Here is a 26168-nt window from a genome sequence, read left to right as displayed (position 1 = left end):
GTGACCATATTAATTGTTTCACAAAAATGAACCACTGAGTCAGATCAATATCCGTGTCTTTTTACATTCCATTTCAGTCGCACAATTGTTAACCCATTTAACGCAAGTATGTCGAGACAACCTTACAGGATAAAGGTAATGCAAATGCATTAATTGCTTACACCCAAACACTGCATTCAATAATTTCCAGAAAAGAAACAATTGGATTTATATAATGCACATCAAAACTACAAGATACCTCAATGTGCTTTATAGTTAAGGAAATACTTTCAAAGTGTACACAGCAAACAATGGCATGATAATGACAACATAACCTGTTCTTTTGAGATGTTTGTTGAGGGATAACTCACCTCCTGTTCTTCGAAATAATGCCATGGGATTTTCTCCACTCATGTAAGAAGGCAGATGGCTTAACATCTCAACTGAAAGACTGCATCTCCAACAGTACAGCACTCTGTTGGTACTCTACTGGAATGTCACCCTTGGGTACTCGTGCTAAATCTCTGGACTGGGACATAAACCCAGATCTGTAGAACTGAGCTATGACTGATGCTTGGTTTATTTGTTCTAAAACCTGTGCAAAATAACATTTCTCTTGAAAAAGCCAGTAGCTTGCAGCTCATTTTTAATTCAAAACTAAATGATATACTCATTAAAGAGTTTGATAGTTTCTCTGCCACTAAAACAACATTCATTAAATCTGTGACTCACCATTGAGTGCCTATATTTTACAGCTGTAAGAACTCACACAGTGATGTCATGGGACTGAGATGATTGACCCACAAAAACCACAATTTAGTACTCCTTCTTTTGCGCCTAAAATGACTCCAACTAGCTATTCCTCTATTCCCAGTGACTCCAGTTTTGTTAGGACTCCTTGGTGCCTTGATCTCAGGAGCAGTCACTCTCATCTCAGATAACAAGTGTAGAGCTGGATGAACACAGCAGGCCAAGCAGCATCAGAGAAGTAGGAAAGCTGACGTTTCAGGTCGAGACCCTTCTTCAGAAATGGGAGAGGGGAAGGGGATTCTTAAATAAATAGGGAGAAAGGGTGAGGCGGATAGAAGATGGATAGAGGAGAAGATAGGTGGAGAGGAGACAGACAGGTCAAAGAGGCGGAGTTGGAACCAGTAAAGGTGAATGTAGGTGGGGACTCTCATCTCACCTCTTTTGTTCAGCTTTTTTGTCTATGTTTGGAACAGGCTGTAATAAAGTCAGCAACTGACTGGCGCTGGTAGAGCCCAAGTTAAATTTCAGTGAGCAGGCTATTCCTGAGAAAGAACTACTTGATAACTCTGTTGATGAACCCTCCTACCAGTTTGTTGGTGATCAAGTGAAGACTGATGGGCAGTAATTGGCAGCGTTGGATTTGTCCATTATTTTCTCAACAAGGCAGATCTGGACAATTTTCCAAATTGTTGAGTAGATGCCAAATGCTATACTAGAACAGCTGGTTCAGGAGAGCAAGCATTCAGTACTATTGTTGAAATATCGTTGGGGCCATAGGCTTTGCAGTATCCAGTGCTTTCAGCCATTTCTTGACATCATGTGGAGTGAATCAAAAAGGCTGAAGACTGGCGTCTGTGATACTGGGAACCTCTGAAGTAGGCCAAGAAGGATTAGCCAGAAGGCAGTAATCAACAAGAGGTTTTGTTGTAGGACACAACACACTTAGGGATAATGATGCTGGTGTCCAGGACACAGATAGTAAGGTAGGATTCCATTGTTTGAGTAATCTGTTGGTGAGTTCTTCCAATTTTTATACGAGTAAGAAGGACTTTGCAGAATTAATATAATGTGTTTGCTGTTGTTGTTTCTGATGTTTAGGTTAATACTGGGTGGTCTCTCCAGTTTCATGCTTTTCTTTATATTTTCATAGTGGTAAAATGCAACAGAATTGTTTGCTAGGCCATTTCAGATACAATCACATTGCTGTGGGTCTGGAGTTGCATGTATGCCAGGCCTGGCAAATTCCTTTCTCTATAGGGCCATCAGCAATGGTTTCATAGTCTTCATTGTTTTTTAAGATTCAGTTCATTTAATTCAAATTTCATCATCTGCTATGGTGGGATACATACCCACATTCAGAGAATTAGCATCAGTCTCTGGTTTACTAGCCTGGTGACAATATCCCTACACCAATACATCACTACGGTTGAGAAAAAATGAAAGCAGGTTAGAAAATTTACCCTCTTACCCTCGAGTATTGCATAACAGTTCTCTGTCCTGTAAAACCAGTATCACAGTGTTGGCAGTCATCATGTTCCATCAGTCGAATAGGAAGCCTGCTGCTTCGTTGCTATGGAGTACTACTGGTTACCTTGGATACAGCTATCCAGAGAACCACAGAAACAACCTTTCACCATTGCAAATTGTGGGAAAAAATGCCATTTTTATTACATTACTGAATTTATATCATTATGATAAGAAACATATGATAGAGCATTAAAGACATTTTTTTGAAAAAACTGCCCATTATGTAGTTATGCTACAAAATTGAAATGTGATCTCTTTGTGCATGAGCAGGTCATTTATGCCATAATTAATGTATTAACTAATAATTCTAAGTGAGTTAAAAGCACACAAATGTAAGAAAGCAAATCAAAACTTCAGAACAAAATTTGACTTTCTTCATAAAGTGATTAATTCTGCAGACCAAGCTCAGACAAAATGAAAAGATGACAATTTAAGTCTCTGCCAAAGTTGATTCAGATGAAACAGCTCCTCCAACACATTGCGAGATGGTTTAAATGATCTCTCCAGGGGGAAGAAGAAAGGAATAAGATTATAGTGGAACACTTGAATTTGAAATCCATGGTTATTGCTGCCAAGCAACCACCTGCACAGTTTACCTCTAAGCACTGCTCATTTCATTTTCGTCATCACCACTTAAGTGACAACTAAGATGTGCATTGACAGTTCTCAGCTGGACCGGTGGATGGAGTGCTTTGCAATTATTAGAAAACCAGCTAATTAGCAAGCTAATATGAATGTTTCCTTCATGAGAGTATTTGCTTCGGGACAGATTTATTCTTCAAATAGCCCAATACATAAGTCGTAAGGGTCCTTGGATGGAAGGAATAATTTTCACTGTGGTATTCTGTTTTTAACTTTTTAATATAATTGGTGCAGATAATCATCTTTCACATCTCTGGTTTGATGTCTTTGTCGTCACGGTGCAGTGCCTACTATCTTGTTGCTACCAGGCTTATTGTAACCAGCTACTAAGTGACAACCGAGACCACCTACAAATAATTCTTCTCTCTAATATCACCTCCCCTTGCAGAGTGATGCCATTTTGTTCTGATTGCCTGCTCATTCTAATTCATCTCAAGTTGATAATACGGTACTTTCATCTCTCCAATCATGCCTTAAAACCAGCCAAGGCTGTTGTGTTACAAATTTCGCAACAATTGATAGCGTAAAGTCTTAATTTCTAGTTAACAGCTGAAACAATGCGCATGAAGATTTCATGAATTAAAACATTTACTGTAGCAATGACTAAAATAAATGACTTATAACTCCATCACAGATGTCATTTAAGAATCAAACCCAGTGACTCAACAATTCTTTATTTTTGTAATTTAAACTTAAGGTTAAAACAATAGCTTAAACTACAGATTTCCCATTTAACTTTTAGCACGACCAAGAATTTCCTGCTATAGCTTTACATTACACTACCCATTCGGTGAACACTTCATTCTCCAGCGACCTGACTAAAAGTATTCTCAGCTCCCAAAGGCTTGCTTACTTATTGATTTCATAGCCAGGTAACTTCTGGTCTCAAACTTTCACTAAGAGGATTACCCTGGAGGGCCTTCCCTCTAACCCAAGTGAGGTACATCTTCCAAACTCCTTTAAATCTCCATGAACCTTGTTTCTTCAACCTGAGTATAAACTTCCATCCGACATGATGAACAATAGAGTCAACATTTTCTCTGATTCAGGTGCTAAACTGCCTTCCTCCATCTGTTGCTTTTTGTCTCTCAGATAGCTATAGATCAGCCCAAAACAAAATTTTGCCTGCCTGTGATAGTTTCATTGATTTTTAGGGAAGCCTGTGACCTGATCTCAAAGTGGCTTCCTCTGCCCATTTCCCAACGGCAATGTGTGGGATCGGAATCCCTTCAAACAGGACATTATGGAATACGAAAAACCCCATAAGTACAAACGCACAGAGGTAGGCTAAATTCAGACAATAAGTAAAAGGCAGTGCGTCAGTAAGAGTAATTCTAACATTGTCTCACTGCTATCATGGGATAATGGTACAGGGAAATGCCATTACCTGCCACTATCTGATGCAATCAAGAGGTTAATCACCTAATACAACAATATCGGAATCTGAAGGTGGAAGGCAAAAGGTGGTAGTGGAGGGTTACTTTTCAGACTAGAGGCCTGTGACTAGGAGTGTGCCACAAGGATCGGTGCTGGGTCCAATGCTTTTTGTCAGTTATATAAATGATTTGGATATGAACATAGGAGGTAGGGTTAGTAAGTTTGCAGAAGACACTAAAATTGGAGGTGTATTGGAAAATGAAGAAGAATACCTCAGAGTACAATGGGACCTTGATCAGATGGACCAATGGGCCAAGGAGTGGCAGATGGAGTTTAATTTAGATTATTGTCAGGTGCTAAATTTTGGAAAGCCAAATCAGGGCAGGACTTATACATTTAATGGTAAGGTCCTGGAGAGTGTTGCTGAACAAAGAGACCTTGGAGTGCAGGTTCATAGTTCCTTGAAAGTGGAGACACAGGTAGATAGGATAGTGAAGAAGGCGTTTGGTATGCTTGTCTTTATCGGTCAATGCATTGCGTATAGGAGTTGAGAGGTTGTGTTGCAGCCGTCCAGGACATTGGATAGGCCACTATTGGAATACTGCATGCAATTCCAGTCTCCCTGCTATAGGAAGGATGTTGTAAAACTTGAAAGGGTTCAGAAAAGATTTACAAAGATGTTGCCAGTATGAGCTATAGGGAGAGGCTGGGGCTATTTTCCCAGGAGTATCAGAGGCTGAGGGGTGACCTTATAGAGGTTTATAAAACCATGAGGGGCAGTAGATAGGGTGAATAGACAAGGTCTTTTTCCTGGGGTGGGAGAGTCCATAACTAGATGGCATAGGCTTAAGGTGAGAGGGGAAAGATTTAAAAGGGACCTAAGGAGCAATTTTTTTCGGAATGAGGAACATTTAAAAGGCATCTGGATGGGTATATGAATAGGAAGGGTTTAGAGGGATATGTGCCAAATGCTGGCAAATAGGGCCAGATTTATTTAGGATGTTTAGTCAGCATTGTTGAGTTGGACTGAAGTGTCTGTTTCCATGCTGTACATCTCTATGACTCTATGGCTATTGTTGCTGTGACAAGTTGCTATCTTGGAACCGAGTGCTGTTACCCTGTCACCTCCAAATGGCAGGAGAGATATTTAGATCGTTGTAAACAGATCATGATGCCTGACCTGGGTCTTCCATGGAAAGAGTTGGATTGTTTCACTGATCATATTCTTAGGGTTGGGAGTGGAATACACTAAGTAGCATTAGCTATCAGATATCCCAAAAAGCATGAACAGGAAAATGTTTGATGTGGTTGTTTAATATGAATCACTGCAAAAGGAGATAAAGTTAAGTCAAAATGCAGGTGGAAGAAGTGTTAGAATTGATTGGCCTCACTCAGGTTGAACCAACCAGTCATATTGGAGATTGTAAGTGTTCTAGTAGGGCATCAGGAGGTTTATTTCAATAAATGACAAGTTTCTGATTGAGGCAAATCCCGTATTTGTGCAATTTAGTTGTTTATAAAAATTCTCACATTCATAAACCATCGTAAGGGGGAATGCGACCACTTAAAAATGTGAAACACATTAGCCTTGCATTGGGGTAAAGTTGTTAATTTGATCTTTGATACCAATTCCATTTCATCTTAGAAGTAAATTAACTACTTAGGAAGATAGGAACACAGGAACAGCAGTAGGCCATTCAGCCCCTTGAGTCTGTTCTGCTATTCAATGAGATATTGGCTGATCTGCAGCCTAACTCCCTATACCTGACTTTGGCCCATATCCCTTAAAACCTTTGCTTAACAAAAATTCATCTTTCTCAGATTTACAGCACAGATATTTACGATCCTCAAAAACTCAAATTGGGCGATTCAAAGTCAACTCATAGTCTACTCAGAGACAATGCCATTATTTATAAACTGTTCTTTCTTCCCTTCACCTTTTCTTCAGTAAAACAACCCAAGCCTTCCTTTGATCTCTAATAATTAAACCAGCCAGGAATATAGTCAGAGAGATAGCAAGAACTGCAGATGCTGGAGTCAGAGATAACAAAGTGTGGTGCTGGAGGAACACAGCAGGCCAGGGAACATCAGAGGAGCAGGAAAGCTGACATTTCGGGTCGGGACCCTTCTTCACAAAATCAGGAATATAGTCAGGTCAACTTCAGAACAGGTTATATGACTATTTTTATTTACCTTAAATTTAAACAGTCTCAAAAAATAATAATCTTATGAACCTCATAATTGTAACTTTCGTGATGATTCGACTCTTCTTTCTACTTAACCCATACAGTTACACTCCACATCCTTGCGTACAAAACATCATTTTGACAATTGGCATAATCATTCCATAATGGTTGGCAGTGAAATGAAAAGTCACAGTAACAAATCAGAGGTTTTCCCTTCTTAAATTTGATCTCTCTGCTTGGAGTGGTTCCTCTTGATCTGATGGCATTACTGTGTGTTTCTGTTTGTCAGAATCGCTGTCTCCAGCAGAAAAAAAGGACTTAAATAAACACTAAGTGACACCAGTATTAACAATGTTACAAGCGTTAATCCAACCACTTCACATTATTGTGTGAAGGAAATCTTAATTACGTTTGCCACTTCATTTCTTTAAAGGGGTTCTATGGACGAACCATCTATTTTAAGGAAGGATACACCTTGTCCTAAATCTCGGAATACCAGGCTCTCTCAGGGTCAGCCTGTTTTAAGAAGAAATCAGTTGATGCAGTGTAATGTTGAAAAATACTAATAATGTTACTCAAGTACCAAGAGTAATTTTATGACTGTAATATTACCATTGTAGGAAACTAAACATGATAAAATAAAGTCTTTTCTCTTCAATTACTATTATTTTATGTTTATACTATTTATGAATAATCTCCTGTGAACTTAAACATCTCTTAAAACGTAAATATTTTTTCCCCTTCCATGCTCAGTCTTTACTACCACCTCTATTAGCTCATTTTTCAACTTAACGAAAGTGAAGATATTGAAAAGTTTTCTGGTCATGACTGACTCATACAGATCAATTTTGCTGTGCTTTATGGAGCAATCTGGCACACTGACCATTAGATAAGATAAACTTGTTACCACTCTGATTGAGCAGGTATATCAAAGCAACTTCTTATTCTGGCATATTCTAGGGTGTCACAAACTTGAAATTTGGCAATTAGATCCAAGTTTAAACTTAAATTTTTGCAGTTAAAGAATTTAAAGGTTTTTTATTTTGTCATATCCCAGCTAAAAACCATATTCATATGGCCCTATAGCTTCCATATTTGATTGGCCTAGGTCCTAGCTCAGGGGATTCTAAAGATGTTGGCCAGACAGATGCTGTAGAATACACTTGATACCAGACAGAATTCTATGTTTAGCGCTGGGATAATTTTTGTTGTGAACATTTTAGATTCAAGGTGCTGCAAATAATGGCAACAGAATTTCCATTTCCATTCACGTGTGCAAATGAGGTGGACAAATCCAGTAAGCAAGTGAAATGTTAGGTTTTCTAATTGAATGAACAGTGGATTACTAAAACATAGGATATTAACTGGATCTCCTTCCAGTATATACTTCTGAGGTACCATTAAATCTAATGATTCCATCCCAATGCTCTACAAATACAGAAACGAGGCAATCCATCCCTTTAAGTCAATGCAAAAATCTGGACAAATATAGGTAAATAGTTCTCGATCATTTACTTAAACAAAACTTCATAACTTCCTTTAAAGATTACTATTTCAGTATAAAATTAATTTTAACAAAAATACAGTGGTGGAAAGTTGCAAAGTCCTTCCAATTAAAAAAGTTAAAGTGATACCGTTTTTTTCTGGTATTCAATCAGTTTATTTTGGTTGGTAACCAGCTTGCAGTAGCTTCCATTGGGCATCATAAACCTCAGGAAATATTTCTTGCTCTACTTGAAAACCCTTCTTTGGGTAATCTCGAATTCGTTCCAGAACAGCTGGAGAGAAATATATAACACAAACTTAAAGTTGAACTAAAATGCTGTTCTAATGTATAGATAAAATAGATACAGATTTAAGATGTCTATTCTGCCTTTTCCATGACAAACGATTCCAGAATGATTTTTCCAAGGGGAATAAGGAGGTATCCTAATATTCTACCAACATTCTCCCCTTAACCTTTAGAAACAAAAGCAGGTGAATGAATCATTATTGTTCGCAGAACATTGCTGTGCACAAATTAGCCGTCATGTGTACTCACATGCCTGTGGGTAATTAATTGGATGCTAAAAGCTTTAAGTACCTCTAGATAGCTGCAATAAGAAATCTTTCCTTAAGCTGTCACTTAAATAGGACTTAACAATTCCCATCTAAGTTCAACCAGATATCTTTCTGTCACTCACTCATTAATCTCGGCAGAAGAACTGGAACATTCTAGGAGAGTGGGCAAAGAAGTGGCAGATGGAATTCAATGTGGGAAAGTGTGAGGTTAAGCACGTCGGTACGAAGAATAGAATCCCTTCAGTGTGGAAGCAGGTCATTTGGCCCATCAAGTCCACACTGTCCCTCCGAAGAGCATCCCACAGAACTATCCCCCTACCCTATCACCCTGCATTTCCCATGGCTAATCCACCTAGCCTGCACATCCCTGTACACTATGGGCAATTTATCATGGCCAATCCACCTAACCTGCACGTCTTTGGATTGTGGGAGAAAACCAGAGCACCCAGACAATGTGCAAATGCCACACTGACAGTTGCCCGTGGCTGGGATTGAACCTGAGTCCCTGGCACTGTAAGGCCACAGTGCTAACCACTGAGCCACTGTGCTGCACCAAATGAAGACAATTTTCTGAATGGGAAAAGTCTTTGGAAATCTGAAGCACAAAAGAACTTAGAAGCCCTGGTTCAGGATTCTCCTAAGGTTAACATGTGAGTTCAGTTGGCAGTTAGGAAGGCAAATGCAATGTTAGCATTCATTTTGAGAAGGCTAGAATACAAAAGCAGGGATATACTGCTGAGGCTGTATAAGGATCTGGTCAGATCGTATTTGGAATACTGTAGTCAGTTTTGGGCCCCTATCTAATGAAAGATATGTTGGCCTTGAAGGAGACCAAGAGTAGCTTTAGTAGAATGATACTGGGTAGGAAGAGCTTGTCATATAAGGAGCAGTTGAGGATTCTGAGTCTGTACTCAATGGAGTTTAGAAGGAGGAGGGAGGATTTGTTTGAAACTTACAGAGTACTGAGAGACCTTGATAGAGTGGATGTGGAGAAGATGTTTCCACAAGTAGGAGAGACAAGGACCTGAGGGCACAGCTTCAAAGTAAAGAGGCAATCCTTTAGAACTGAGATGTGGATGAATTTCTTCAGCCAGAGGGTGATGAATCTGTGGAACTCATTGCCACAGAAGGCTGTGTAGACCAGGTCATTGAGTGTATTTAAGAAAGAGATAAGTGCTTGCTAAGTAAGGGGATCAAAGGTTTCGGGGATAAGGCAGGAGAAGGAGTTGTGAGACATATCATCCATAATCAAATGGTGGAGCAGACCTGTTGGGGCGAATGGCTTAATTCTGCTCCATTATCTTATGGTCTTATGGTCTATGGTCTCAAGGAAAGAGGTAGAAATTATGATACAAAGGAAAAGTGGTTATGACAGATTCAGCCTAAAATATACAATTTAGAACAAAGCTGAATATAGATGGTTCAGAAGGGTGGTAAAATGTAAAGAAGGGCAAACAGAGGCATTAAAAGAGATTGGCAACATACAAGGAAATTCCAGAGTCTTCCATACCACATAAATTGTAAGCAGAGGGCATAGTCGAACTCTGAAATGAATACTGTGCATCTGTCTTCACTTGGGAAGAAGATGCTACCTGGGCCAAGGTGAAAGGGAAGGAAATTTAGTCTCTAGAGTTGTTTAAAATTGATGAGGAGGTGGTACTGGTTAAGCTGTCCATACTTCACAACTGACAAGTCCACAGGATGAAATGTAATACATCTAACAATATTGAGTGGTACTTGATGAGGCACTGGCAATAATTTTTCAAACTTCCTTTGACTTAGGGATAGTGCGTGAGGAAATCCAAGTGATATGTCTTTGTTCAAGGGATGTAAGGACAAGCTAAGCAATTAAAGACTGGTCATTTTGACTTTGCTCATTAGGAAACTTCTAGAATCAATAACTCAGAACAAAATCAATTGTCACATGAGCAAATGTGGGTTAATTAAAGAAACCCAGAATGGATTTCTCAAGGGAAAAACCATGTTTAACTAGCTTGCTGGAGTGTTTTAAAGTGGTGACAGAGACAGTAGGATACAGCAATGCAGTTGACATGATCCAAGGTGGACTTCCAAAAGGTGTTTGATACAAAGTTGCACATCCGACTTGTAAACAAGTTAGAGCTCATGAAATAAAAGGGGTTAAATTGTAGAATGTGGTCTTCACGATAAAACAAACCAGTAGAAGATAATTTGGAAAAAGATCATTTCTTTAATGTGGGTGACAGGAGTCTTGCCTACTGGTTGGAGAACCAGTGACAGCCTCATGTTGCTAATACAAGCTAATCAGGATCTTTGGGCAGAAATCTTCACAGAGCTGTGGGCAATCAGAGGCTGGCAGCTTTCCAGTGCCATGAGTGGCACCTAGAGCAATGGTACCTGCCACGAGGATCACCAACATATCCCCAAATAGAGGTGAGCTTAGGCGAGATAGAAACTGCAGGAAGGGGGTTCAGCAGGAGGGGCAACGGGGATGAGGGTGCTTTCTCCATTTGGATGCCCCTTCCTAATGCAGGGTGCCTCAATTAGGCAAAAAGTGTATATGAATGACTGCTACACTTCCACCATTCTCCTTCCCCGATAGGCCACCAAACCCAAGAGGGCTTTCTCTGTGGCCTCTCAGTTGGCAGACCCCCTTCCCGGCACTTGTTGAATGCCAGTGATAGGGGTCCTCAAGCTGCCGCTTAACCACCTCAAATGGCCTCCCACAGCAGGAAAGCCACCTGAAGGCTTGATGAGAATGAAGCCGGGGTGGAGCAATGGGATCACCATCCTGCACTGGCCCCACTCGACCAAATAGCCTCTCTGCCCTAAAAGGCCCTGCTCTCATATATTAATTGAAAGCCTTTGCCCTCTTGCTACATTGCACATGAAAGTCCTTTTTGGCTCACATTAAATATCAACATTAACAAAAAACTTAGACAAACAACGTAATGATCATAGAATAACAAGTAATACTTTTTGAGAAGTTACTTTGGCTTGAAATTTCAGTAGAATTCTTCAGGTATCCAAACCTACCTAACATGTACCCAATTAAGTTGTCCATGTTACCCACTTGACTGTTTGGGTATTCATCCAGTTCCATCATTGGAGAAGTGACTACAGCCTGTACATTTTCTTTGTCATCTGGCCACTGCCTAAGGTAGGTAGCATAAACCCGACGCTCCATAAAAGGCTGTTGAACTAGAATTATCTTCTTCGCTGGAAGTAAATAGAAAATTTACAAAACATTTCCATACAAAAGATTACCAAAATACTTCGCTGAAGCAAGAACGAACACTAGTACTGAAGACAAAGATAGCAATCAAAGGCAGCAAAACCACAGACAAACATATAACGTTTAGTTGAATAGAACGCAGAGATAGAAAAGTGGGTCAGCCCATAATGAACATTCTACAGCATGGAACAAGGATGGTTCTGTGACCAAGGATATAACACACAGAAGATATGGAGATAGCTCCAAACAGAAATATATGTTAAAACGCGTCATTTCAGGAGATTGCAGAATTGAAGAAGATCAAGGTCTTTTGTAGATGAAGCAAAAGGTCAATATCTAAACGAGGACAACTGGGCATTTTGCCAATAGAATAAATGGAGTCTATTTTTGATTTGTTTCATTGAAGGTCAGAAACATTAACCTATCATGGCCAGGGTTACAATATCGTAAGTAAAAGGTCATACAATACCCTTCATAAAGTGATATGTATTGCTGGATGAGGCATGTCCAAGCTGTTCACACTACAGTTTATTGTTAACATATGTTAGCGACTGAGCTAATACATAAAACAAATGCACATATTCATGTTTTTCTTGCTATTGAACACTGCAGTCAATCAAAATCAACATTCCTAATAATGACTGTGTCACCTCTCACATTTTCTTCTTTTTTCCATTTCACTGACTTCTGCTTTGGAATTTTTATAGCTTCCCCTTTATGCTTTTCATTGGTTTATCTGACTTCATCTTCTAATTTGTTTTCTCTGACTGATTGAGGTAATCTTTGTGTATCATTCAGGAGTTTTATTCCAAATTTCTTTGAACATTTTTTTTGAAGCTGTATATTCAAATATTGTAAAAGATTATCGCGTAAAAATCACAAAGGTCTCTTTACAAAGATGGTTGTAGGTAACTCCCAATTTGACTGACTGATCTATGCAATGCTCACACCTGTTTCAAAATACAATTTAAAAAGAAATGGTGTGGACTTCTCTGTGAGCAATGAAGGAAGAGTGCTCACTGTTCACCTTAATAACATCTACTCTCAGGCTTTCATTGGACTCTAGGGACAGATTTCCTCTAATCTGTGTCTTTCCAAAACTAGCAACTTCCACACTGGAGCTGTGACAACTGTGAGCAGGGCAAGAAGCACTGAGGTTCTTCAACCAATCAGGTTGAAGAATCCTTGCTGAGCCATTCACAGTCCATACGGGGTATAAAGCAGGAAATCTAAATTACACTTAAACAGTATCCAGAAAGCAAATCAAAATTTAAAATATATGAGGGAGAGAGATAAGAAACATCCAGATATACTAAGATAACAAGGTGTAGAGCTGGATGGACACAGCATGCCAACCAGAATCAGAGGAGCAGGAAGGCTGATGTTTTGGGCCTAGAATATTCACCCTATCCATGTCCTTCATGATTTTCTAAACCTCTATAAGGTCACCCCTCAGCCTTCGAAGCTCCAGGGAAAATAGCCCCAGCCTCTTCAGCCTCACCCTGTAGCTCAAACCTTCCAATCCCAACAACATCCTCGCAAATCTTTTCTGAACCCTTTCAAGTTTAACAATATCTTTCCTAAAGCAGAAAGACCAGTTTTGAATGCAGTGTTCTAAAAGTGGCCTCACCAACATCCTATATAGCTGCAACATGATGTCCCAACTCCCATAGTCAATGCGCTAACCAATGAAGGCAAGTGTGCCAGATGCCCTCTTTACCACCCTGACTATCTGCAACTCCACTTTCAAGGAGCTATGCATCTGGACCCCTCGGTCTCTTTGTCCAGCAACACTCCCCAGGGCCCTACTATTAACTGTATCAGTCCTGTCATGCACATTTATCATTTTGCATAATCATGTGGCTACAGATTTTTGTCTTTCTTTTTAACAAAATAAGCCCAATTATACAAATCAAGTGCACCCTCATTCACTGTTCTAAGCAATTTTCCTGGCCTATTCAGTTATTTTATTCCTTACAGGTGACCAGCCCAAACCTCAAGCTAAAATAAATTTAAACCACTATTAAAACCATAGCAAAACAGTTTTCCTACAAAATATTGCAAATGAATTAATATCCTTTATAAATTAATGTATTAAAGGACTATTTACATAACCCCTTCCTCTCTGTTCTGATGGATATTTATTGACACTCTTTCTTATCAGGTACAAACCTTGGAACTGCTTCTCTAAGAATTATGTGGAGGCACCTTCAAAATACAGCCTGCAGAAAGATCACCAACACCACCATTACATGGCAACTATGTGTGGGTAATAAATGCAATCCTGGTCAGCAATAAGAATTTAATCCCAACATACAAAGAAATGAATGACCATCTTCCAAAAATGGGCTGAATTAGTTACCTAAGACCTGCAGATATCATCAGATTCATTTATTCAGTGTGAGAACGACATAGCAGTGGGAATTGTGTTTTGTTTTAATGGCAGGCAGATGAATTCAAATATAATCCTTTTCATCCAATTCTGCAGTCCTTAAACATTCATAAGGAGTCAAAGGAAAATGTTCACTAAAGGAGGTCACCAAATCCAAATCTGCTCTGCACCTTTCTGACACATTGAAACAGCAACAAATACAGGATGAGAAAGAGTGTAAGGACAATCCCAAGAACTACAGGCCAATTCATTTGACATCAGTTTGTGAGGTTTTAGACAAAATACCCATTGATAAAATCAACAGGTGCATTGAGAGGATTGAGTTAATTAAGGGGAGCCACCATAGGCTTGTAAAAGCCACTTCATACTTGGTGGATCTAATTTAGGTTTTTGATTAAATAATCGAGAAAGTTGATGAAGGGAATGCAGTGGATGTTGCCTTTGTGGATTTTAAAGTGTTTGACAAGGTATTACATAGACTGTTGGTTAACAATGTTAAGACTTGAAGAATAGGAGATCAATAAGCAATTGGATTTTAAAAAATGGCTTAAGGTGAAAGAGTGAATTATGGTAAATGGTAAAAGATGGTAAACTAGAGCATTACCCAAGGACCACGACTTTTTTTAAATAAACTGGATCTTGGAATAAAGCGAGAATTTCAAAATCATCAATGATAGCCAATTTGGTGGTATTGCAAACAAAGAGGCCACAAATTGCCCACAACTGGACATAAATTGGCTAGCAGGCTAGGCAGAGAGTAATAGATAAAATTTAGTTCAGCCAAAGGTGTGGTGATGTATTTAGGCAGAAGGGAGAGGGTGAGGCTATTTAGACATAATACTACTGGCCTGAAGAGTGTCAGGGGCAGAAAACCTGGGGATGCATGTACATTGATATTCATAGGTAGCAGGACAGATTGAGACAGTCACTAATGTGATCTAAGTTGTATGATTTATATTTATTTTAATATCATTTATTGTTTTTGAATTTTTAAGCCAGCGGCATATGGGTTTTTCTGAGTGCTTGAAGGGTTTTAATGATTAATTTGTAAGTGTTTCTGTAGTGTTGGTGGTTTCTTTTAAAACACAATGTTTGAGAAAGTCTTCCTGGAGAGTAATTTTTGTTTTGTTTACATTGGGAGAATTTTATGAGTGGAGAAGGTAAACAGTTGTGCATCAGGTTCTAGTTCAGAAGGTTAGGGATTATTATTCTTTTCTTTTGATTAGAGGAAACACCATAAATTAGAAAAAAGAAATTAATTTTGGGCCTTCTTACAGAAGTCTTGATTGAAGCTGGAGGTGTAATGCAGTTGTTCCTGAAAAAGGGAGTCAGCTAGAATTGTTAAGAAACAGTTTATATCAGTGTAAGGAGTTTAGTGAAAGCTCCAGACCAGAAGTGCTTGGTTAATACCCTGAATTAGATGTTTGAAGATGAGAAGTTTTAAGATCAGTTGTATTAATACTCCAGGAAGAAACAACAGAATCTCAAGTATAGGATTCAAAGCCATAATTAAAATCATCCCTATAGGCATGATAAAGAAGATGTCTCTCTGGTGTGATTACTGTAGAGGAAGCTTTTGGGATTAATGGGATTATATTATGAAACATGTGTTTCAAACTCTTTAAATGTATCACATGTAAATAGTCTGGTTTATCCAATTTTATCTTCATTTTATTTTGCAATAATAAAGTTCTGTTTTACTGTTAAATCTAAATCAGCAACATTATGTGCTCTGTTTCAGTGACTGACTACCTCAGCAAAACCAAAGAATGGCAAGTATGATCTATCAAGCTAGATTTCAGTCTGGGATCTGACTTATCCTGTAAGAACATCAGCTGGGATCATAACACCAAGATCCCATGTTTTGTTGGCCTTCATAAATGGAGGTATTGAATACAAAAGCAGGGAACCTATGCTGAACCCAAATATAAAGCTCTGATTATGCACCCAACTAGAGTATTGCATCCAACAATGGGCGGAAAGTTTACTTATTGGCAGTGGCTGAGTACCATGTGTCACGGTGTAGGTGACCATGGTGGTCTTCAAAACTTTGCAACCGTAGCAACAATGGATGGAATTGTTGCTGGCATTCTGGTCACTCGAAGCCTTGTTGTTGTCTCACTGTGCTCTTTACTGTCAGTCTTTGGTCTTCTGTTTATCCTTGCAGTGGGAATATCCCCATAGATATATTAATTAAGCAATGCTGAGAGCTTGGCAACTAGATGGGCTATTGCATTAAACACTAGCTTCTTATTTCTGAATCTGTTCCAACTGTGCGACAAACTTTGTCAATTGGGTTTGCCTGAGTGCTCTCCAAATAAGGATCACATTGGGCTACAAGAATTATCATAACACAGGCTCTTTTTAGAGGACCACAAATGTTGGAAATAAATATATGGTCCAATCAAACTAAGAGAAAATTCAATACAAGCAAATAGAACTTTCCCAACTGAATCATGATGTTGCTATCATTGTTTAGAAGAAACTCTGTGCCCAGCAGTGCCCATATAGTCAGCATCAATCATCTTACACTCCCTTCTCAGGGCCACCTGAACACAGGGAGGAATGAAGTTAAAAGTGGATAGACAGAGAGATGCGGAACCTCCACTGCCTCCTACTCCACTTCCCCCCTCTACTTAATGGAATGTATGAATCTGAAAAATGTAAAGTGTTGTTTTAGTCCATGAGCAGATCCCTAAGCTTCTCCACACACTCCTTTGCTGTAAACAGCCAAGGATTCAGGCATGGTGCTCAATGCAAAACTCTAATTAACTGCTAATCGATAATCTCACTTGAAACAGGCACAGGGGCTTCTAGATGGAGAAATAGAAAGGTTAACATCCTGATGCAGCAGGGCCTGTTTTTGCAGAATGTTCCCACTTGAGGAATAAAGTTTAGAAGAGTAAAGCAAATGGAAAGAAAATCGTAATGCTCCTACTAAAATTGGGAATCACACTTAGAATTATGTTTTTGTCAAATTAGTGCATTACAATTTTTAAGTGCCAGTACAGTCCAAATGCTGCATTTTTAAATGAGCTTTTTCCTTAATCTATCTTTCTTTGTGTTACTACAATCCTTTCCTCACAGCAATTGAGGCTTGAATTTTGCAATCACTCTCCATGATATGCCACCAATCCCAAGGCAAATTAGTCTTGCAACAGCAAATTGGTCAAGAACTAAGAAGTCCTGTCTGCAAAAGGATTCCAAATTTCAACAATATTTGAAACTAAGATTCAAAGATAGGGCCCCTTAGCAAGTGGAACAGCTCTTCAGTTTTTTCAGTAATTTACTTTCTATCTTCCCTTGGTTCTGATGAAGGGTTTTCAATGCAAAATGTTAACTCTATTGTTCCCTCAACAGATGTTGCCTGACCTGTTCAGTATTTACATTATCTATCGTCTATTTTTGTTCCAGATTTCCAGCCTCTGCAGTAGTTTGCTTTTGTATCAACAAAATAAGCTCCGTCTTTTCTTCTCTAGCAACTGGGGATAATTTCATTTTAGGTGCTCCCGTAATGGAATTGTAAGCAAATTCTTCAATGGAAGGATTTACAATTCTGATCCTGACAACTGACGGATAAAATTTAGCCTAAAACTTCATCTCAGCATATTCTTTTCCATTTCACCTCTGTAATTTCTTATACCAGGTAACCTTGGGGTGATTTTGATTAGCATTATTCATTAAATAGGAGCATGAATAGGATATTAGACACATCAACACTGTTCCATTATTAAATAAAATCAGTCACACTTTTATTGAATGATAGAAAAGACTTGAGGGGCCAAATAATTTACTCTTGTTTCTATTTCTTATGATCTTATGGATAATCTAATCATGCCTTCAACTCTGCTCTCCTGTTGGCCTTGATTGCTTTGATAATCAAAAAATCTAACTCAACATTGAATACACTCAACCATGAGATTTCAAAAAAGAGCTAGACATATATTTGAAAGTGTTGAATTTAGAGGGCTAAAGAGATGGAGAATGGGACTAGCTCAGGAGTTATTTCAAGAGCTAGTGTAGATAGGATGGGCCAAATGGCTGCCTTTTGTATTGTAAAACTCTATGATTCTGTGATACAAACTCCACAACTCTCTGGGAAAGACAGTTCAAAGATTAACTCCTCCTCACCTCCATCTTAAATGAGAGACTACTTATTCTGAAACTGTTTCCCCAGATCTATGTTCCCATCCAAAGGGAAAATGTCCTCTCAGCATCTACACTGTCAAGCCCCCTCAAAATCCTATTTGTTTCAGTAAGATTATCCCCTATTCTGTTAAAATCCATTGAGTAAAGGCCCAACACGTCCAATTTTTCTTCATAAATCAATCACTTCATCCCAGGAACTAACTTAGTGAACTTTCTCTGACTTGTCTCCAATTAAAGTATCCATCTTTAAATAACTACTTGTTATCTAGGTGTGTCTCACCGATGGCCTGAACTACCCTATGTTTACATTCCATTCCACATTTGGTGATAATTTAGGTCAAAATATGGTTGATTTTCTCCCGGTTCAGCAGGCTCATGGGTGAGGTTACTGAATTAGGCTGCTGGACTATTCACCTAATCATCCAAAGAGATGTGAGTTCGAATCCCAGCAGTTTGACAATTTGAATTTTGCTTAATTCAGAGACCGACGAGACTGTGCCACTTCATTCCACCTAGAGTCCTTCGGGTCATCATCTCAGCAGTCTGTCTGCAACTTGATGTGGAATTCCTAGCCATCATTGCATTGCTCAATTTCCACAAGAAATATGTACAGAATAATAAATGATCAGGTTGTTTTGTACCTGGAATGTTGTTGTCCTTCAGCGTTTGATATGCAAATCTTATGTTCTCGCCCGTATTAGTGGCTTTTTTTTCCAGTATGATCTTGTCAGCTGGCACACCTAACTTAATGGCAGTTTCAGCAAAAATATCTGCCTCTGGTTGATGCCATACTCCTGTTTTCAAAAATCATATTTATGACAACAAGTAAGAGGAATGAATTTCTAAATTTCATTGACAGTAAGGAAATAGGTGGTTGCATTATTCACCAGTTAACGTCACTGTTACTGTAACAATAATTTCTTAAAAGACTAAAACTACATTTCAAGTAGCCACAGATGTAATGGGTAGAGCGACCTCTTTCCGTGCTGTAAATGTTTATACGTCTTCGAAATATTCTAAATACCGGAAGAGAAGGGATGTGCAGAGAATGTGGGGAGAGGTCAGGTAGCATGTGAACTGATCCTGAGGAGAGGCAGCACAGACACAAATCGAATGGCTCTCTTCTGTGCTGCAACAATTCAATGATTCTAAGTGTAAATATTAAAAACAGCGGTATCTGGATTCGAGCGTCACTAATGAAGCATATTTTATAGCATGTACAGGTTATCTGAGTTACATCAACAATCGAATCGACTTGAATTTACTTTAACATACAAAATATCACAAGATGATCCGCAGGAGCTTAATAAGGTTGCAATTCAGTAAATGAACTTACTCAACCTCATAGCTGTAAACAAAATATTTAAACACTTTACAATTATTAAAATATCTTATATAAACAGTTTTAATTTTAATTTTTTTGCACTACCTGCCTCTGTCAATGCAGATACTGTTTACAATTTAAAATCATATTATTAATGCATGCTGTTCTCAATGGGATTGGTTATCAACAAATACATTCTGAAACAATAAAAATTCACAAAAAAACTGTGAAAAAGAGCATCCATTTGTAGGGCCTCTTTCAGTACCTCAGGTCATCCTAAGGTGCTTTACAACCAATGGCATTCTTTTGAAATGTAGTGACATCTGTAATGCTGGGCAATGCATCTGTTAAATCGAGCTCAGCAATTTTCCACAAACAACAATGGAATGAAGAAACAGATTGTTTTTGATACTCTTGAGAGATAAATACTGGCCAAGGCATTGAAAGAACTCTCCATTTCTTTTTTTTTAAATAGTCCATGGGATCTCTTCCATCCATTTAAGATGGAATAGAGATCCTCTCTTTAAACTTAAGCATAGCACTTCTGACAGTGCAGCTGTCCCTCAGTAGTGTTTAGAAGTGCCTGCTGAGATTATATACTTAACTTCTTGGAGTAAGACTTAAACCCACAAATTTCTTCCTCAGAGGTGGGAAAGCTACTGCTGAGCTAAAGTGTTTACCTAAATAATTAGCCGATGCTTCGTTATAAATGAAACATTAATTATGCTTAGAATAAAATCTCACATTAATTTTGGCCTGTTTGACTAAAACAATTGTACCTTAATCATCTTAACTTATTTATTAATTGTGTTAATTTTAAATATAATTGATAAAGTGAATTTATTATCTTCTTCACAAAAATGTGCAGAGTCCAATAAAGGACTTGAACCTGTTGTGAAGACAAAGCAAGAATTGATGGAGAAAATCAGCAGCTCTGGCAGCAACTGTGGAGAGGAAGTAGAGTTAATGTTTCGAGTCCCGTGACCCTTCTTCAGAATTAAGTTTTTGCTTTTGTTTCACAACCGGTTCAAGTCCTTTACTGGACTCTGCACATTTTTGTGAAGAAGATAATAAATTCACTTTATCAATTAAATTTAAAATTAACACAATTAATAAATAAGTTAAGATGATTAAGATACAATTGTTTTGGTCAACCAGGCCAAAATTAATGTGAGATTTTATTCTAAGCATAATTAATTTTTCATTTATGATTAAGCATTGGCTAATTATTTAGGTAAACACTTTCGCTCAGCAGTAGCTTTCCCACCTCTGAGGAAGAAAGCTGTGGGTTTAAGTCTTACTCCAAGGAGTTAAGTATATAACCTCGCAACATTAACTTTGCTCTCTCTCCACAGATGCTGCCAGACCTGCTGAGTTTCTCCAGCAATTTCTGATTTTGTTTCAGATTTCCAGCATCTGCAGTTCTTAGTTTTATTTGACTCTGTTGTGAGTCTGCCTTCGAGCTGCAGGGGTTTTCTTGAACAGCTGTTTAGAAACTTGAGAATTGTTGAATTCCAAACAAGGTTATTCTTGAAACTGCGACACTAAAGAAGATCTTGTATATCCAATGTATATTAATGATCTTGATGTGGGTATTCAGGGGACAATTTCAAAGCTGGCTGATGATACAAAAATTGGAAGCATGGTAAACTATGAGGAAGACAATGCAGAACGTCAAAATGGCATTGAGAGAATGATGGAACGGGAGGATACGTGGTAAATGAAGTTGAATTCAGAGAAATTCGAGGTAATGCATTTTGACAGGAAGAACATGAACACACAATAGAAAAGAAGGGGCAAAATTCTAATGGGAGTGGAGGAGCAGAGACCTGGGTGTGTGTATACACTGATCACTGAAATTGGCTGGATGGTTAAAAGAGCAATGAATGCATCCTAGGCTTTATTAATAGGGACATGGAAAACATGTGCAAGGTGATACTGAACTTGTACAAGGCACTTGTCAGACCTGAGCTGGAGTATTGTGTACAGTTCTGGATGCCACGGTATAGGAAGGATGTGAACGCATTGAAGAGATTCACAAGAAAGATTCCAAGGATGAGAAGCTTCAGTTAAGAGAACAGATTGAAGACATTGAGACTATTCTCCATGAACAGAAGAATGCCAAGGGTAGATCTGATAAAGTTTTCAAAATCAGGAGGAAACTGGATACAGTAAATTGGCAGAAACTATTCCCACTGTAAAAATATCAAGAACGAAAGGACACAGATTAAAAGTGATTTGCAGAAGAAACAAATGTAATGTGAGAGAAAGCTTTCTTTCAGAGAATGAGTGACTCGGCTCTGCAATATACTGCCTGGTAGAGTGGCGAAGACAGGTTCAATCAAGGCATTCCAGAGATGACTATTTAAATAAAACAATGTGCAAGGGGATGGGGAAAGGTCAGGAGAATAGCACTAATGATGCTCATTAGTGCAGACACAATGGGCCAAATGGCCTCCTTCTGCATCTTAACACTACTGTGATTCTATTGTGTTTTCCAGGTAAATTTTCTGATTCCACATTTAAAACTTTACACTTTTTCTTCAGTGTGACATGTAATATTTGAATATTTGAAGTAAGGGGGTATTTGCTTCACTACTATATTAATATAGAAATGCAATAACTTAAATCACTGAAGTTCTAGGAATTTGTATTGATGAACATATTTTTGTAATTAACGTCTAATCTAAGTGCAGTCTGAACTGCACTGAAAGAATAGACAGAAAACTTTGCTTATCCTACAAGACGGAACTCTGTCCTTTGCACCATAATCTCATCAAATAATCAGGGGTTGAAAGTGCAGTTTGCAGGCTTAGCTTTCAATTTTACACATATTTCACTTGAAAGCAGTACAGAAAAGCGAGGTGAATGTAACTGGTTGTGACAATGCCTTTTAGATACGGATGATTCTCAACTGCTCTCCATCTACTTATTCACTGCAGAAAAGGCTGTCATCAGCTAGAAATGAGTTGTAAGAGCTGTGGGGTGGGGAGTGGAAGGCAGCTGTGAGGGACATTGCACAGTAACCAAAGTCCTTGAAGCTGCGCCTGTAGATGGATAAACAGCCTAGTGTCTAGTGCAGGTGCGCGAAATGTAAAGGTGTTGAAATTGGAGTCCTCCACTGGTTTTGTGGTACAAATGGATGTAGCCAGATTCAATGGTTAGTTCTTCCCATTCTCAATTCTTCTTATGTTCCACAAACATGTAATAAATCCATTTATAAACGTCAAGTCAAAGCTAATGCAGTTACCAAATTAGGAAGAGTGGAAATTTGAGTATGTTTATCTATACGTTTGTTGACTTTGAAGAGGCACAACTGACTTTGAACCCAAAGTCCCCATGAACACAATAGGGTAAGTGTAAATGCCAAGTCGTTTGGCTACTACATTACACTATGAACGACAGCAGAAGATGCAGTAATGCCAAAAAAAAATACAATTTATGCAACAGAAAAATCGTGGGCGGAATCTTCTGGACCTACTCTAAGTTTGTAAAAGGTTGGGCAGGCAGGTAGGTTGGGAAATTAATTGGGTGGGCAAAATTTCAGCTTCTCAATGGCAGGATAAAGTTTTTGTGCTAAGTTCTCAGAACCTCTCAGGTGGGTTTCAGAGCTTCTCCTGCATTTGTTAACATTCCATGAATACTCATTGACACTCCAGTCCATGGGAATTACATTCATGTGCGCAATCTTGTTAGCCAAAACATGTGGGTCGCAAACCAGACAATACATATGAGGCTTGTACCTGGAGGTGTAGACTTCTTTGCCAAGCTCCGATGAGTACAATCTTGATGGGCTGCTTGGCTCCTTCATAACCAAACTGTTTCATTATGCAAACGTTCCTAGTGTGAAGTTTGACAGTGTCAACCAGCTGATGAGAAGCCTCAGTCCTCTGTGGTCTAGCTTGCTGTAGCTCTTAAAAGCAGACTAAGGGTGAAGGGTGACTGGACTCACAAGCCTGTCGAAGTGAGGCGGCCATATTGGCTGTCACCAGCAAACGGGCTGGAGCAGACATGGAGGGCTCTATTGAAAAAGGGTCTGAAATGAAAAGGGAACTCTACTGAAAAGGGAGCTCAACAGAAAAGTTTCATAGAAAGAAGGGCTGCTTGGAAAGAAAAGTAGGGAATGAAGCTGAAGAGAATGTCTGCTGACACCCCCAAAACTCTCTTAGCATGCATATGCAAACTGCACATGTGCAGTACCTCTGCTAGTAGTGCCGGTAGTGTCATTCTTCCAGTTTGCTCACACTTAATGAGCTTATTTTGCTGCAGCCATCTTTTTTTCACTGGCAAAGCATTTCACAAAGTGTGCGTGCACAGAATGTGAACCTTTAAGAGGAGTCAGGAGATACTGTTGGCACTTAAAGTGTTGGCAGCACTGGCAAGATCCTAGACAATGGCGGGAACAAAATGGGATGCATCTGTGGAGAGTAAGCAGAGTGAGGGTATTGGACTCCAGTTTCTCCAGCAATTTCTCTTTTTGTTTCAGATTTCCAGCATCCACAGATCTTTGTTTTATTTTACAGTTATGAGGGAAAAGGAGTGTTTTAGAGGAGGGTGTAAAGATCAAAGCTTCAAGTATCTTTTACCTGGCACCGTCAGGAACGGACAAACCAGTCATGGTCATGCAGGATGTACCTCAACATGGACAGTTGCTGTAGGGCAGACTTTCACCCTGATAAGGAACCAAGAGTACGATAAAAATATCAAGATCTCAGTTGGAAAACATTAATTGCGTTCCTGATATTTCTTCACAAATCAGTATTTTCTTGCCAGATGTTTGTCCAACTCAGCTCAGCAGCTGTAATAGCTTGATTAAGATTAAGAAGGAGGAGGAAGAGAAGAAGGAGTGTATAACAGCAACTGAAGCAGAGACACAGGGCCCAGGGGTCTGCAGCTGTAGAGTACGAAGTGGGGGACGAGTCTTCAGCATTGTCATGCAGTCTAGTGTGACAGAGAGAGAGCATCACCTATAGAGCAAAGCTCTCACGTCTAGGATAAGCTCTAGCTCAGGGCTTGTCTCAGTGCTGTTCTCATCAGAATGTGACCCTGGATAGGTTACCCACTGAGTTAAGTCTCTCTGTGCTGGTGGAGGGTGAGGAGGAAGGTGTTGCACACTCTATGGGTCATGACATCCTCTCAGACATATGTAGTGAGGCGCTGATAAACGTGGCTTAGGAAAGGGGTATCAGGATACTGAACGGCAAAAGAAAGATTTGTTAGCATTGTGAGGTTTTATTAAGGCATTGCTACTTGACAATGCTGGGAGTAGCTGCTTGGAGGCTTTCTCACTAGTTGGCTGTTAACATCCAAAATCCCCTTTGGCACAGGCATGCTCCCCAGCCAGCTGGTCACCCTGCTCTTCAAAGCGCATGAGGAGTCCTACGTCATGCATTTCCTCTTTGCCATTTCAATGACCCTCCCCAGTAGTCTTCCTTTTACTTGCCTGGGTATATTTCTGCAGGTTGTGTGCATTCTTCTTCTCCTGAAGAGGGTGTTATGGACCAGACCAAACCCCCTCAAAATATATTAAGAAGAATGTAATCATCCAGGAAAACCCAACCCATCCCCAAGCAGAAATATTTCCTGCTTTTAGGCCCTCCTCCAAGCTTAGTCTCAAAGTAAACAAGATTCTGCCCCTTGTTTTATCTGCATATTTTTCAGATGTATTATTTCTTACCTACTGTATGGTTTCCTAGGTAGCCAGTAAATAGTATCCACGGAGCCCAATTTTCCAGGTAAAGGGTTGCAGCTCTTTCAGCCACCCGAACGTCATGACACCCCAGGCCTATTATTACGTCACTCTGAAACACACGGACACTCAAACAGCCTTCTTGCACTCACTACCAGCAATTTCCACAGCAATAGTAATAACACAGAGTCTCAAAAAGCAATGTGAAATGTTACCAAAAAAAGACACACAACCTGAAATGTTATCTGTTTCTCCTGGACACATTGGAGGGCACTACTTCCCCCTCCAACTCTATTTTAGATTAATCTCCTCCCTCTTTCCTTACCCTTGCCTTTTGCCATTGTTGCACTGCCCTGGTAGGTAGTGCTTTTAATTTGTTAGTTTAATTCTTCACACAAGTGAGTTGGTGGTGGTTTAATTAAAAATAAAGCAAGTCAGAAGAGGGACATGTTGGGGTAGTAGTAAGGTCACTGGACTAGTAATTTATAAACCCCATGTAAATGTGCTGAGACCATGGGTTCAAATCCCACCACAGTAGATGATAAGATGTGAATTCAATTGTAGAAAAATCTGAAGTGACTCAAAGGGCACTTGTGGTGTATTGGTATTATCCCTACCTCTCGGCCAGGAAGCCTAAGTTCAGGTCCTACCTGCTCGAGAGGTGTGCTCTAACATCTCTGAACAAGTTGATTAGAGAATATTGAAAGTGAGTTAGGGAAAACTATTACAACAAAAACAAAGTTGCTGGAAAAGCTCAGCAGGTCTGGCAGCATCTGTGGAGGAGAAAACAGAGTTAACGTTTCGGGTCCGGTGACCCTTCCTCAGAACTTCCACCTAACCTGCACATCCCTGGACACTATGAGCAATTTAGCATGGCC

The 26168-nt window shown here is 39.3% G+C and overlaps 1 protein-coding gene across 1 annotated transcript in view; it reads right to left on the bottom strand.

Moving 5' to 3' along the window:
* Nucleotides 1-8120: 8120 nt before the first annotated feature.
* The window catches only part of LOC109927115 (uncharacterized protein SCO4629-like), a 24322-nt gene continuing 6274 nt past the window's right edge, over nucleotides 8121-26168 (bottom strand). Inside the window, exons 3-6 of the mRNA XM_020527019.2 lie at nucleotides 25279-25402; nucleotides 18919-19071; nucleotides 11538-11720; nucleotides 8121-8239 (exon numbers count right to left, since the gene is read on the bottom strand). Of these exons, the coding sequence (XP_020382608.2) occupies nucleotides 8121-8239; nucleotides 11538-11720; nucleotides 18919-19071; nucleotides 25279-25402 (579 nt within the window). The remainder of the gene's footprint in view (nucleotides 8240-11537; nucleotides 11721-18918; nucleotides 19072-25278; nucleotides 25403-26168) is intronic.

Source organism: Rhincodon typus, chromosome 19 (assembly GCF_021869965.1).
Source record: "Rhincodon typus isolate 14 chromosome 19, sRhiTyp1.1, whole genome shotgun sequence".
NCBI lineage: Eukaryota > Metazoa > Chordata > Chondrichthyes > Orectolobiformes > Rhincodontidae > Rhincodon > Rhincodon typus.
This window is presented reverse-complemented; position numbering and strand designations above follow the sequence as displayed.